The sequence below is a fragment of the Phyllostomus hastatus genome, unplaced genomic scaffold (assembly GCF_019186645.2).
Source record: "Phyllostomus hastatus isolate PE091 unplaced genomic scaffold, TTU_PhHast_1.1 phas_contig_29, whole genome shotgun sequence".
Lineage (NCBI taxonomy): Eukaryota > Metazoa > Chordata > Mammalia > Chiroptera > Phyllostomidae > Phyllostomus > Phyllostomus hastatus.
The window spans coordinates 27,741,235-27,757,105 of NW_025333835.1; the positions used below are offsets into that span (position 1 = coordinate 27,741,235).

The window sequence follows — 15,871 nt, forward strand, 5'->3', positions numbered from 1 at the left end:
GCGGGCGGGAGCGGGCGGGAGCGGGCGGGAGCGGGCGGGAGCGGGCGGGAGCGCGCGCCGCTGAGGGCTTCGCCTCCGGCCGCCGGTGGGCAAGTCGGCCGCCTTCCTCTCCGCGACGTTCCCGCGGGTTTTAAGGATTTTTTTGTTTTCACGCCAAAGTGTAAGGGGTGGAGCTAACTAGATACCTCAGAGATTGTCGGCGGTTGAAAATGGAAAGTGTAGGGAGGTGGAGCAGAGAGGAAAGGAGGGAGTGTCTCTCGAGCTCGCACCATAAACAAGAGGCGTGGGCCGCGGACACACCTCCGCGCCGCGGGGCCCGGCCCAGGTGTCCGGCCTGCGCCTGCGCGGGGGATCCGGGAGGCGGCCCCGGCTCTAAAAATACACGCGCCTTGTATACAGAAGGTGTCATTAAAACCTGGAAGGAAGTATAGCAGAATGGTGACAGTGTTAACGCTGGGATTGCGGGCGAATTTTATATTTAAAATGCTTGTGTTTTCAGTTTTTCTAAAAATGAGTTATTACTTCTTAAAAAGCCTCCTTTATAAAGTGGATATAGGCTCCTGAAATCTGTAAGTAGCTTTCTGTAACTCAGAAAGGAGAGTCTAAAGGAGTAGGGGATGGTTATTTAAAACAAAATCTCTGCTGAAGCCTTTTGTAAATTGAGGCCTGTTTGTAACTGCTATCTACATGTTTTCATAGTTTGGATTTGGGGATACTGGGTTTTCTTAAAAAATTAATATCCTTAGATGCAAAATCATAACTTGAATCAAGCTCCGCCCTCAAAAATAAAAAAAAAGTAGTTTCCGTCTCAAGGCGTCTTCTCAACCATTTGCTCCATGTGGAAGGACTAGAAAGTTGTGGTGTGCGGGGGTCCCACCACTCTTCCACTCCGCCTCCAAACAGCTAGGAAGCCAGGTGGGTAAACTTACATTCGGATTCATTGTGGGACAATGTCAGTGTTTTCTGTTGGGACCTATCTTATCACCAAGTCAAAGTCCCTGCACCACAATGTGATTGTACCTGTTTTTGCAACGTTTTTTTAAGATCCGTCAGTGACTGGATGATGGAGGACAGTAAGAAGTTTTAAGACAGGCAACAATAATTATTGAAGAGAAACAAATCAAATGCAGGCACATTTGTTTAAAACTTAGGTTAACATTACAAATGATCTGCAAAACACCTTAAACTATATCAGCACACATAAGGAATATATATTACATTAAAACTTTCAACCCCAACTGTAGTCTCTCTTTAATTTCTCATTGTAGGCTATTCTCTCCCTAAAGAAGACAAAGATCTTGGCAAAGTTTACCTATCAAATGCTTCCTCTCCTATTATTTAAAGATTTTATTTCACCTTTTTGGAAAACAAAAACTTGTGCTTATTTTTTTTAATCAGTCAGTACTTAATTACATTTATCAGTTGTGATGGTGGGGAGAAGGGTGGTTATGGAGTAGTTTGGTGTAGCAGGGGAAAATATTGTATTAGTGATCCTGTTTAATATTGCCAATGCACGTGATAATAAAAAACAAACAGATGCTTACTCAGTTTTCTTAATCCCTTCCTTGGGTGCCTGAATGTGCGACCCCGGAGATATAGGTGGTCATTCTCTACCACAGGGTCTGGTCTGGAAAGCAGAAAAAAGTGCTCTGTGTTGAGAAAGCGGAAGAGATGAAGAAGGAATCTACAGAAGGCACAGAGCCGGTCCTGGTTCTACTCTATTCCCAAGGACTGGAGGTATCACAGCAATTGCATTTTTTTCTTGTTTGCTAAAATTATTTTGAATGTGTTTTGTTACAACCGAAACTCTTTACCAGTGCAGACTTGACCTGGAAAAGTCTCCTCCTTGGGTCTCAAAGGATTTTTTCCTTCTAACTGAAAGGCAGTCATGGAATTTGGTCTCACTGTGTCCTGTATCTGGAGTGGGGGTGGGAGTGGCACCCCCATACCTGCCATTAACCATGGGCAATTCTGCCTGGTAGTACAGAGGCGGTGGTCACTAGGCTGGGCTGGTCTCTGATGGAGCCCCAGGAAAATCGTCATGACAGTTGTCCCTTTTTGATGGATTTCCTGCCTTTCGAGCTGACAGATGAACCACAGATCATACTGTGAGAAAGATGCATGAAGTTCTTTTCTGAGGGGCAGGGAAATCTCTGAAGAGCAGTGGAGTTGGAGAGGAACGGAGCCTTTAGTTTTACCTTAGTCATTCCTCTGAACCATACAAGGGAAGGGCCTTACAGATTTAAAGGGTTCTTCCTGACTCTTTGACCTTTTTTTCTTTCTCCCCAATTCCACTCCTTCTTCTAATCCTTTCTTCTCTCAGCTCCCCAGCCTGGTGTTCCCCATAGGAGAAGGAACTCGTTTCCTCATCCCCTTCCTGGATCTTGCAGTTTCCAGCGCTCAGTCAAAGCTGCCCCAGATTGGGAGGGAGAAGATGTGCATCCAGATTGTAGCTTAGGTTTTGAGCCCTGTACTGGATTTGCAGGCTTGGACACATTCCACCTTCTTTGTGCTTCAGTTTCCTCACCTGTTAAGTAACAACAACTACCGCACGGAGTTGCCGTGACAATTAAGTGAGTTAACGTGCTGAGCACGTAGGTCAGTCGCAGGATCACAATAAAAGCTCGCCGCACTGCTCCTGTTGCTGTTGGCTCTGACCCCATGGTAGGGGCACTCGCTCCTCCTTGGCATCTTGCCTCAGCAGCCCCCCAGCTCCCCCTCGTTAGTCCAGCATACACCTCCCTCTCTGGAAAATTAGCCTCACTAAACCGTCTTGGTTTAGGCCATCTCTGGATTTTGACACTATCTAACATGAGATGGTAAGCTTCTCAAAGAAGAGAAGTGTGTTTTGAGACTCTGCCAAGAACCTTTGTCAACTCTTCCCAAGGCCACAGTAGTGACTTTGCAGCTGGTCTGCCCTGGGGCAGTGTTTTTCAGGCTACTTCCTGACCTACTTCCTGACTTATGTTCCTAAACCACATGTCTCTTGCTCAGAAAAATCCAAAGACTGGTGATAAAATCCAAACTGTTGAGAATAATATTCATTAGAAATATATGCAAGCCACATATTTAATTTAAAATTTTCTAGAAGCCACCTTAAAAAAAGGTTAAAAGGAACAGGTGAAACTTATTTTAATAATAATTTAAATATATAGTTAGTATATCCAAATATTATAATTTAAATATGTAAGCAATTTTTATAATTATTTAGATATTTTAATTATTGTCTTTTAGTACTAAGTCTTTGCAAAACCTTGGGCTGGTGTTTTCACCTTTGTGAGATTCAGTTGCCTGATCTGCAAAAGGAAAATAATGGTTCATAGGTTTGTGGAAGATGAAATGTGCTACTGTAACAAATAACTAAGATTCAGTGGCTTAAAACAACACAAACATATTATTGTACAGTTTTGGAGATCTGAAGTTCAAAATGAACTAAAATCAAGGCTCATTGTCTGACTTTGCTTCCTCTTTCCCGTATTAGTCCTCTTGTGATTACACTGGGCCTATAAAGTTAATTCAGGAAAGTTTCCCCATCTCTAGGTCTGTGCCTTTTTTGACACGTAAGGCAACAAATTCATATGTCCCTGGGATTCATATGTCCCGGGGATTGGGACAGGGACATCTTTGGGGCCTGTTACTCTGCGTCCCACACCCAGGCACCAACCAGCACAGTGTGCAGCCACTGGGAGCCCTCAACATGGGTTTTCCCGCGTGCTGTTAGGGAAAACCTTGGCTACAGTTCTCAATAACTTTGTATTTTTTATATGTTTCTGTATTTGTGCTCTGCGAATGTGAAATCCCTAGCTCCTGGCACAGTGTGCTTGCACACGTTAACTCACGAACTCGTACAGTCACCTTCTATGCGTAAGTCGTGGTTACTAAGCAACTGAGAATACAGTTCCCAGGCTCGTGAGCCTGTACTGTCAGGTGCGGATATAGAGCAGGTGCTCAAATATTTGTTAAATGAATTTATGAAGCACAACAGCTTACTTTCCCTTCTGAGGAACACATCAATGCCTTGGTTCTCACCACACTTTCTCTCTGGATGCCCTTTCCCACTTTGGCATGTCAAAACTTCCTTCAAGGCTAGACTTAAATACGTGCATTTACTTTTTTAGGAAATGGAGGTTATAACAGAACCTGTTTCTTGCCGGGCTTTGTTAGCTGAGAAACATAATGAAGTTGATGGTTTGTGCTCCAGCAACAATGTCAGACTGTGCGTGGTTCTTTACTAGACACTCGTCTCTAACCTTGGCTATTCTTTCCTTTCATGATTTCTCTTCATTTTGTAACTCCCTCCAGTATTTATCTTTTTCTAAGCTACCTTATGTCATTTGTGAAATGAAGCAACCTGTTTTATCGGTCAGTCAGGTCCTGTAGGACGCAGACGCCAAGATCAAGTTAGAGGTGCAAGAAGTCTGTTGGGGGTAATGCCTGAGAACAGGTAAGGGGTGAGGGAGGAGGAGGCAGAGGAAGCCCTCAAACTGCAACATGGGTTTGGCATCCAGGAAAGGACAGGGAGAAGGAACATTGCGCGGGAAGGCATACTTCCTTGGGTAGAAGTGGGCAGCTCTAGCACCCCTGCCATGCCCTGTTGCTGCCTGGGGCTGCCCAGGAGGAGTGTGGCTTGGATCAAATGCCATGGTGGATCCCACAGGTGCTGCAGCTGGAAGATGTCAGCCGACTGCCTTCCTATAGAGAAGGTTCTCCCACGAAGGGAGACGAAGGGAGGTCTGAGCCGGGGCCTCCAGATCTGCATGGCACACTTCTTTCGTCTTGCTCCTTCGCAACCTCTTCCCCATTACAAGTGCCCAGTTACCATTTCATAAATTACTTCTTTTCATGGAACCAGTGAGTAATGTGATAGTAATAGCATGATGTAGTAGAAGTTTAGATGGGAGAGACAGAAAGATCTGATTCACATCCCGGGGCTTTTATTTTTCCAGCCAAATCTAGATTAGTTAGAGAATCTAATGCTGGTTATTTAACTTCTCTAAGCCTTTAAAATCATCCGCTAAAATGATTAATAATGTTTTACCTTACAAAGTTGCTGGGAGGATTAAATAAAATGCCTATAGTTCAATATCTGCCATTTAGGAGATGTTAAATAAGTGTTCTACTTTCCTTTACTCTTCACTTTTGAGTAATACTCGATCACAGGATACGGCGCTATAGTAAATATTGAATACTTTCTCATCTGATCTGGACTACGTATTGGGTTGGCCAAAACGCTCATTTGGTTTTTTCCATAAGATGGCTCTGATAGTTCTTCGTTATCTTTAACTTCATTCGAAACAATTGTTAGATTGTATTGTGACAGCTGTCCTATCAAGTGTACATTTAAAAAATCAAAATTGGTGGATTTTTGTGTAGCTGTTTTAATACTGAAGATGGAAGAAAATAAGCACCGTTTTCAGTGTATTGTGCTTTATTCTTTCAAGAAAGGTATCAATGCAGATGAAACGCAAAAGATTTGTGCAGTATGTGGAAAAGTATCGAACATGTCAGAAGTGGTTTGTGAAGTTTTGTGCTGGAAATTTCTCAGTGGATGATGCTCCACGGTCAGACAGACCAGTTGATATGGATGGCAATCAAACCGAGACACTGAGGACATCTACATTATATACCATGGCGGAGATGGCTGACACACTCAAAATATCCAAGTCAATAAAGTTATTGGTGAAAATGAAAAATGTCTTTTATTTTATGGGAAAAACTAAATGAACATTTTGGCCAGACCAGTATTATTATTTCTAAGAAATTGTGACTAAAAAAAGGCGAGTGCCTGGCTCAAGGTCACACAGCCACAACAGAGGCGGAGCTGGGATTTGAACCAGAGTCTTCTGGTTTCAATTTCAGTATTTTTAATGGATTGTTGGCAGTTTTCAGGGAAATGAGCTGTGATGTTTCAATACAGAGCCAATGTAAGAAACACATGTAGCCACCTACAGGTGGAATTCAGTGACAAGAGGGCAGGGCAAGATGCGGGGGCTGAAAAATCTGAAAAAGAAGGCAAATCAGTAACCATTGCGAATGAAGAGGGAATAAAGAGCATTGCATATATTTCTCAAATAAACTGATTGACAGAATAAGGCGTTTTTAGCCCTAAACAGTCTAGCCAGAAAACTGCTTAAGTGATGCCTTTTCCTCGGCCTGAAACTAAAACAGGAAATGAAAAATTCCTTCCAGATTCCCCAACACTATTGTGATTCTGCCTTGTTTCCTGCTAGTAAATTAAACACAGCATTTGAAAATGGCCTTTGTGCACAGCATGCTTGAGCCAAATGTGTGCTAAAACCATCTGCCTTCTGTGCTTTGTCAAAACTTATTCCTAAAATCTTTCAATTTTCTGGATTTGAGATGCTTGGAATATAATTAGAAATAGCTTCCTCACAAATGAAGATAAATAATTTATCGTGAGTATACATTATACAGCATTGTTGTTTTCCCCTGTTTCTAGAATATTACCTTGAGATGGCTCATGCCAGTCAAGCCATCTCCCTAGTTTCCTGTTTCCTTCCTTTCCCATTCCAGTTCACACTGGAGCAGATGGATTTGCTAGCAAAGCTGATGGACACAAAATAGCATTCTTTACAGTCATCAAGTGCCCATGGCATCACCTACCTTTGTGGTGCTTTCACGGTCAGTTTCATTTCTGTGGCCTGTGAGTTTAGGTCAGACATATTTACAATGGCCTCACTGCACCCTCCCTTTGTTTTCCTGGAATATACCTAGCAACAGCTCCTGCCTGTGTACGGGCTTCGTGTGTTCTGGACACATGTGAAGCCGGCCCTGAGCCTCTGTCCCCCGTTTTCTCCCATGAGCCTGGGCATGGAACGTCTGAGACGGCTGTGACAGGCAAGGGCTGGGAAAAGAGGCTGAGGCACAGATTCCTAAGCAGGTCATGGGAGGTAGAACCTGGGCCTGAGAGGTGGTTCTGGTACCTGTCACCCAAAATCCTCGTGGCAGAATGGCATGTTCTAAAGAAAAAGGCTGTTGCCCTGAAGGCTGTGGAATCTCTTTTGAACATAGATAGAGTCCCAACAGGCCCTTTGTCAAAAACAAAAACATGAGAGGATATAAACATGCAAATACCTTCAGGACCCTTTTCTGCTTAAGGTGTTAAGAGCCTGGAATTGAACAGGTCCTGCCTGCGCCCCTTTCAGCGTGGCTTGGACCACCACAAGCGCTCTGAATGACAACCAATCACTGCTGCTTTCACATTGGGCAATTAAAAATGGCCTGCAACTTGACGGCACTGTTACACACTACAAAGGAAGTTTGTGTGCTCTTGAGAGATTTGAAAAGAGCATTACCATTTCTTTACAGTGATGGTTCAGATGTATCTTATTTAGACAAAGGAGGACCTTCTGTACTGTTTCAAAGACCTCCCTTGCTCAGGAAGCCCATGTGCTTGAAGAGAGGATCCACAAACTGGGTCATGAAGAGATCAGTCTTCATGATCTTCACGTTTTTTCTTTTTTAAACAATAAGGTCTCCAACACTAGGAAAGTTAGACTACTCACAGTTGTATCATCTTCTAGAATTTTCTGTGTACATACTTTTTATCATGCCTTTCTCTACATCTCTGCCCCTTGAAATGCTAGTCTTCAAGATGCAGCTCTAATGACCTCTTAGCTACACCCTTCCCAACAAAAACAAAAAGCCATTAATAACGATCTTTCCTAAATCCTGAAACACTTGGCTTGGACATTTTGATGAAATTCATTAGAACATTTTCTAAACGGTTATCTGTGCTCAGACTGGATCTTTATATTTTTAAGGTCTGCCAAGGCACAGATTATTTTAAATTTCTCACAAATGCTTAGCAAATAATAATGGCTACTGTTAAATTAATTTACATATTTCCAACAGAAGGAATTTAGGATAAAACCCAGCAAAACTTTAGCCAGTCTCGTGAAGTAAATATAACCTGATTTTATGATGAGTCATAAACAAATAATTTGGCAACTTTATGGGTTAGCTATTAAAAAAATCACACTGTATTCTGTAGCAAATAAAGAGAAGACTAGTGATTTTGTTAATTACTTTATAAAAGTTCTAAAAGGTACCGGTTAATAAGGTAGAGACTGGTCACTTCCCTAAATGTTTTCCTCTGTTTGGCACGTGTCTGTTTAATACGTACAGCTTCTACTCAGTGTGTGATTAAAACTCCAACATTGCACTTCATCGCCACTCTTATTTTTCCTCACAGTTATACAAGTAATGATTGTGCTGTGTTACTACCTTTCTGTCCAAGGAAAACTGGAGTTTTAGACCTTAAAGATGTTTAAATGTTGTTTCTCAAGCAACACCTTACACAGTTGTTATGCTTTATCACTGTATAAAAATGCACAGTGGTTTATTGACATGTACATTCCGATGTGTTTACAGCTGCAGGGTAATGAGGCACACTCAGTATTGCACTTCATTAAAATTTCAGGCTCAAACTTAACCTAGAAGTTTAAATGAAACTGCATTTGTAATTTAATAATTCTTATAGAGGACAAACATTGAATATCTTTATATACAGTGTAATACTTATTACATTTATATGCCATCCTAACACAATTTTTTAAATAACAGTCTAAGAAATAAACCAGAATATTCTTCTTTTTATCCCCACCCGTGATGCAATTGTACAGGATTACAAAAAGGCAGTATACAATAAACAATGATTTTTTTCCTTTTTTTTGCTTGAAAGCCAGCATCATTCTTAGTCCGTGGACATGGTGATTCTTTTTATGTCAATTATCTATAAATGTCCAATGCCTCACAGGCCAATGACGGTAATGGCCACATGCAAACACCTCACAAGTCTGATGTCTTGGCTCAAAGAAAATAAACCAAAATAATGGGGAAACTTTCCACAGCAAGAATTATGTACACGGTATTTGGCATCCTTCTTGCACTGTGAATGGTTCGTTTTCATGGATGTAAAAATGGTCCCGTCCTTATCCTGAGCAGAGTTTAAACTTTACCACATCCAGTTAGAGGATGAAGGCAACTTTTCTCTCTACAGACACAGGAATCTGAGTGTTTTAAAAAGTGTGAGCATTTCTGCACACTCCACAACCCAAAGCAAACTCTTCCCCGGTGGGTGGATGAACAACATGGAGTGGACATTCAGTTCCTTCTAACTGTTTGCCTTTGGGACCTGTATAAATTTTGAAGGAGACAAAAGAATACAATTCAAAATATATATACATAGAAACCTAATGTAAATATAAATCACTGGTAAATTATTCAAAGGATAATATAACAATGGTTGTGCAAATATAAAATTAAAAAATTATTTTTTCCTAACTGCACAAGTAAAAGTGTCCCCATAAAAAACTCAACATCCCAGGTATATATATAGAAGAAGGTAGGTGGTCCCTTACTTGCAACATCCTGCCTTGAAATAGCCACTAAAAGCTACAGATCATTTTCTATTAATATGTGCACTTGGTTCATCATTTTAAAGCAAAGAGCAATGAACAAAAATGGCCACAAAAATCCTTCAATTTAGTCTAGCAGGAAATTGTTCTAGATGAGAAAATACAGACTCTTGTATGAAACTTTTTTCCATGTAGTAATAGATTTAAATGTAACCACGCAATGTTACGCCTTCATCTCCTTTGAAAAAAAAGACATGCACTGATAAAACGGGAAAACTGGTTACTAGTGTTCTTCTGAAAAGCAGGTAGGAGGGCAATTAGTTGGAAAATGAAAATTAATCATCTTAGAAATATCAACAAAAATGGAATATAATCTGGAAGAAACACTTTGGGAAAGATATATTTGTAGACAATAATAAAATAATCTAGGTTAAAAGCATACAAAAAATCATACTTTTCAATCATCCATTATTTAAAAGACTGGTCATGGTCACGTGCACCAGCATCCTGGCACCAACAAGGTCGTCAGGAAATGTTTTAGAAGGGAATGGGCAGAGGGATGATCACTGACTTCTTAACCCAGACTCTTGTTTTCATATACTATTTAAAATTAATGGGTTGGCGGTAATGTTACAGGGTGCAGCCAAGGGGGGGGGGACCCCAAATAGGCATTTGAAATGGGGTCCAGAACTCAAGGTGTCCAGGAGATTTTAAGGTGTCTTCACCCCTTCCCCCACAGGTGTGAGTTGGGGGGAAGGGGCACACAGAGCAAGAACATGCAGGGCAGCTTTGCAGCTAATCCATGGCATGGTCATTTAGCATACCCTATAGCCTTTGGCTGGTCACTTAGATATGCTAAATAGCTATGGCCATGCTCAAGGCCAGGGGGGATGGAAAGGGATCTCCCCCAAGATGGGACTGGGGGGCAGGTCCCCTGAGTTACAGCGCCTGCGTGGGAGCTGGGAGAAGATTGGCTCCATGACATGGGGTGACACCTGCCCAGACCCAGGATGGTGACCAGAAAAGCTGGAGAAGACAGCAGATTGAGGGCAAGTGTGCCCAAGTGGAGGAGGAGTCGGAAATGGGGCTGCAGAGGAAGATTGGCTAGGGGATTTAAACCCAGACACGGCAGCCATTGAAGGAGAACCACACGACTTTGGACAGAGTGGGGACTCTCCCTTCCCGCAGCCCTGAGGAGGGGGAACCACGCAGCTTTGGACAGAGTGGGGACTCTCCCCTTCCCGCAGCCCTGAGAGAGAAGAGAACCACGTGTCTTTAGCAGAGTGGGGACCCCCACAGCTTTAGAAGGGAGAACCATGTGGTTTTGGCAGAGTGGGGACTCTCCCTTCCTGCATCCCAGAGGAGGAGAACCACGCGGCCTTGACAGAGTGGAGACTACCGTGGCCCTGGGAGAGAGGACCACATGCCTGTGCCAGAGTGGGGACCCCCACAGCTTTAGAAGGGGGAACCACCACCTGGTTTTAGCAGAGATCCCGGCGACTCAGCGGAGGGTGCCGGGAACCCAGGGAGGTCTCCCAGTCGAGATGGAGGACTAACTAAGAACCAGAGGACTGCCTGAGCCATGGACTTCTATTTCCTTTCCTGAGATATGGTACTCTGGACTGGGCAAAGGGGGAAGGAAGGAAAGACTGTGTGTTTGTGGGTGTTTTTAGGGACTTTAGGATTTTTGATAAAGACATTAGGTCACTACTTTAAGTTAGTATAGCATTAAATAAACATTTCCTTTCCTTTTCACGAATCTCTGGCATTGAGAGACGTCTTTCCTAGGGTGGCGGACATAACGGACCGGGCCTTCTTTCAATAATAGTATATCGTCCCAGGCCCCCCTTGTTGTGTTCTGTAACAATTAGAGAATCAGTCCTTCTGTCTTTCTAAGTAAATTGCATGGCCCCCTTCCCTGCTGATTTCACTGTGCATTCTCCTTTAATTCTCTTCCACTTCTCTGAACGAATGGATGAGTTAGAGGAATGTGTGGGGCAGAAAAAGCACACCTCGATCTAAGGGTATAGTCTTAGGCCAGCTGTTTGGCTTCTCTCGGCCTTAATTTTCCATTTGTAAACCAGGGGAGGGGGAAAATAGGCTGTAAAAATTCGGTGAGAAAACACATGTGAAAATGCCCAGGATCGATGTCAGTTCCTTCCTTCCTGCCATCTCCCCGACTCCTCTCCCGCCTCATTCCTGTGGTTCCCAAGTGCTCAGAGGACAAAGTCCTTTGTGTGGGCTGACCTGGATGATCACGTGAATGTGCAAGGGGAGGCCTCGCTTTGGCCTGGCCCGGCCTTTTCCTCTCAGTGACTGCCCACCACTGTGTGCTCTGCAATGCTTGTTTCATTACTAGCTGACTTCTTTTTTGTTTTCAGTATTTTTTTTAAGATAGATTTTCTCTCACTGAATAAAATTTGGATTTTCCCTGATGAAACTGCTTGCCTCTAAACTTCCTCAACTAGAACTTGGTTATTTATCTCCCAAGCTCTTCTGTGCCAAAAGGCCAGGAAGCAAGAATGACTTTCCAGGCTCTCATTTATTTCCAGGCCACTAACCTACTTTCACTCCATAATCCCTTTTCCCTTCAAGCTCAAATGAGCTAGAACACTGCCCGACCGTTTCTGTTCGCTGACCTCCAGACCGCCACCCCCTCCTGCAAATGATGGCTCACAGTTCCACTTGGGACATTACCTTACATACTATAGCCCCACATTATCCTGAGCTTGCTTCCTTCCAAGTCCACTACATCTACTTTTCTTAAAAGGTTTTTAGAGATGGAACAGCATTTAACAATTTTTATTTGATACAAGCAAATAGCAAAAAGTAGCCTTACATTAAAAAAAATAACCCTCTTTATTTTACTGTCTTTATTTTTGAAGAGATAATGCATCTCTCTCATAGTTTAAAAACTAGTAAGAAGCCACTTTCCCCATCTTCCCCCCATATTCCCTGTTTTCCCCCAAAGTTAACCAATTTTATTAATTTCTTATTTATCTTTCCAGTGTTTTTATGCAAATATAAACAAATATATAGTCATTTCCTCCTTTCTTACAAAGGCAGCATAACACATACACTCTTTTATCATTTGAATTTTCACTTAATATGATCTCCTATAGATCTTTCCATATCAGTACGTAGAAATTCCATCCTCAATAAAATAAGTCACCTTCCACCCTGGATACTTGTATAGTGTATGCATTTTTATTATTACAAGCAATGCTGCAGTAAATAACTTGCACATTTTTCCTTGTTTATTCTCTCCACACATGTAGGCATATCCCTGGAAGTGAGACTGTTGGAGGGTGCATGTGTTTGCAATTTTGAGAGCCACCACAGGGTACACCACGTGCAGTCCGATAAGCAACAGATGAGAGGGTGCGTTGCCCAGCTTTAACAACACTGTATATTCTGTATATTGTGGTGTTCGTGCTTTTGTATGCATTTCCACAAATTTCAGGTATGTCTTATGGAAAATTCTCTTCCACGGTCACACTCACCCCCTCTTCCACTTCTCTTACTTCCATTAAGCCTGTTATCCCACCTCACTGTGATCGCCAGCCTCCTGACTGCTTCCAAATTTCCAGTTTCTCTTTCATTTCATATTGACTTTTTCTCAGCCTGATTTCCACAGATAATCATTTCTCCTGTATTTTCAGTGGCTTCTTAAATTCCCTTGGCTTTCTGATGCTCACTACACTGCCAGTTTCCAGTCATTCTAGATTAAATCACTTGTCTATTTTATGGTTCCAGGCTTCTTAAAAAAGAAACTACAAAATCTCTTTAAATGGTTCTGTTATCCATTATGATTTCAAACTTCACACAGCCCTTTAGTGCTAAACAGCAATCCTTTCACAAATTGTTAGTGGACTTCCTTCTTAGCCCCCAAGCAATCCGCTCCCTTCTAGCTCCTCACCCCTCACTTGTGGTGAGGGTCTTACTTTCTACTTTACTCGGAAAGTCAAAAGTTCATGAGAGCTGATCCTTTGGATTCTTTAGGGGAGTCTGAGCTGGGTTTCTGCCACTTGCCACAGAGTGTTCCTATGTAATCATTCAATGAAGCTAGACACCATGGTCACATGTGAGAAGATTAACAGCGTACCTGCAGGACAGTGTGGTAGTTCCTCCTTAGGAATGCTCGTCATCCTTTGAAAATCATCATGACAAGCATTACAAAAATGTGTCGTTCCAAAACAGAAAAAGACAGCCACTGAGCAGCAGTAGCGACATTTATACTCCAAGAAGTCTGTGCCATGTTTCGGACACATCTATAGCAAAAGAAAACAGACACAAGATTACAGCGCGTGTCTGTAATTATTTCAATTACACTTAAGATAGTCATATATATAACTCAGTGATTCATATTTTAGGAGTATACACAGCTCTAAAAATATATTGAAAATTGATGATATACAACATTAAACAACAACAACAACAACAACAAATGTGTGGCTTTGCCCAAAGGATCTGGACAAGCCTGTTTCTAATCCCAGTTTCATCATAGCTAATTTCATTTATAAGGTAGCCCCTTAATTTCCTTGTGAATATCTTCTGGTAGCCAAATTATAAAATGAAGATTTCATGGAAGAGGGGAAAATCTAAAAATGTGACTGTAGGTTTAAGAAAATAAAATAAGTACACTTATTAATTGTTGAAATATGGTGATTATTTCATGGGAGACAAAATTATAAAATGCAAATCCCATCTAAAATAAATAACATATATGAAATAATTTGCAAATAATTTGAAAGTGCGGAAAACCCGCTATACCACTTCCACCATCCTTGGTTATATTATTATTATTTAAAAAAAAATAGAAGGGGCTTCCAGTCAAGATAGAGGTGCAGGTACACATGGCTTGCTTCCTGTACAACTACAGCAAAAATTACAACTAGACTACAAAACAAATATCACCCAGAGTCGTCAGAAAACTGAGCTGTACGCAAGTTCGACAACCAAGGAATTGAAGAAGACATACTCGTTGGGATGGGTAGGAAGGGCAGAGAAGCTCGGAGAGGTGCAGGCACACGGAGAGGTGCAAAGACTGCAAACAGGTGGTCTCCACACCCACACGTGGTGGCTAAAACTTGGAAAGGATACCTAGGGAGCGAGGGACCCCAGCCCCACACAGACCACTCAGCCCAAGGTTCCTGTGCAAGGAAGATAGGTATCCACAACTTCTGGCTGTAAAAACCAGTGGGGGTTGGGGTGGTGGAAGAAACTGTGGGATTCTCAGAAATCTCCCCTTGAAGGGCCTGCAACAGACTCAGGACTTACAGAGACTCACTCCCTCTGGGCTTCAGCACCAGGGCAACAGCAGGAAGGGCACCAGTGGCATACAGGGAGAAAATGAGGTGTGTGGCATCAGGGCAGAGGCCAGGCAGCAGCACTGTCCCCTCTCTGAGCCCTCCTCCACACAGAGCCACAGCGTAGTGATATGGGTTGCCCCACCCTGGTGATTACCTACGGCTCCACCCCATCCAACTTACAGGTGTGCTTTTTTTTTTCTTTCTTTTTCTTTTTTTTTGCTCTTCTACAGTAGGCCATGCTACTAAGACAGGGAGTCAAAGCAACTCTACCTAATACACAGAAACAAACACAGGGAGGCTGCCAAACTGAGGGGGGAAACAAATATGGCCCAAATGAAAGAAGAGAACAAAACCCTAGAGAAAGAACTAAATGAAATAGAGATAAGCAGTCTATCAGATGCAGAGTTCAAAACAGGTTATTAGGATGCTCAAGGTACTTCATCAGCATAGAAAACTCACTGGGTACTTCAACAGCATAGAAAAGACCCAAGAAGAAATGAAGGTTGCACTAAGTGAAATAAAGAAAAATTTACAGGGAACCAACAGTGGAGTGGATTGAAGTCAAGAATCAAATCAATGATCTGGGACACAAGGAAGAAAAAAACATTCAATCAGAATAGCCAGAAGAAAAAAAGAATAAAAAAAATGAGGATAGGCTAAGGAGCCTCTGGGATGTCTTCAAACATACCAACATTCAAATTATAGGGGTGCCAGAAGGAGAAGAGAAAAGAGCAAGAAATTGAAAACTTACTTATAATGAAAGAAAACTTCCCTAATTTGGTAAAGGAAATAGACATACAAGTCCAGGAAGCACAGAGAGTGCCAAACAAGATGGATGCAAAGAGGACCACACCAAGACACATAAATAAAATGCCCAAAGTTAAAGATGAAGAGAGAATCTTAAAAACAGCAAGAGAAAAGCAGATAGTTACCTACAAAGGAGTTCCCATAAAACTGTCAGATGACTTCTCAAAAGAAACTTTGCAGGCTAGAAAAGACTGGCAAGAAGCATTCAAAGTGAAAAACGAGGACCTACAACCTAGGTTACTCTATCCAGCGAAACTATCATTTAGAATTGGAGGGCAGATAAAGTCCTTCCCAAAGTAAAGATAAAGGAGTTCATCATTACCAAATCATTATTATCTAAAATGTTAAAGGGACTTATTTAAGAAAAAGATA

General features: G+C 42.1%; 1 protein-coding gene and 1 long non-coding RNA gene across 2 annotated transcripts in view; one reads left to right on the plus strand and one right to left on the minus strand.

Annotated features, from left to right (window-relative positions):
• The first annotated feature begins 190 nt into the window (after positions 1-190).
• On the plus strand, positions 191-5,654 carry LOC123818895. The gene is made up of 3 exons (XR_006785723.1): positions 191-915; positions 1,620-1,737; positions 5,442-5,654. It is a non-coding gene; the product is annotated as an uncharacterized LOC123818895 (long non-coding RNA).
• Positions 5,655-8,327: 2,673 nt separating this feature from the next.
• MYCBP2 (MYC binding protein 2) overlaps positions 8,328-15,871 on the minus strand; it is a 267,325-nt gene continuing 259,781 nt past the window's right edge. The window contains 2 exon segments of the mRNA XM_045839168.1: positions 8,328-9,157; positions 13,486-13,651. Coding sequence (XP_045695124.1) covers positions 9,042-9,157; positions 13,486-13,651 — 282 coding nt within the window. The 3' untranslated portion in view covers positions 8,328-9,041.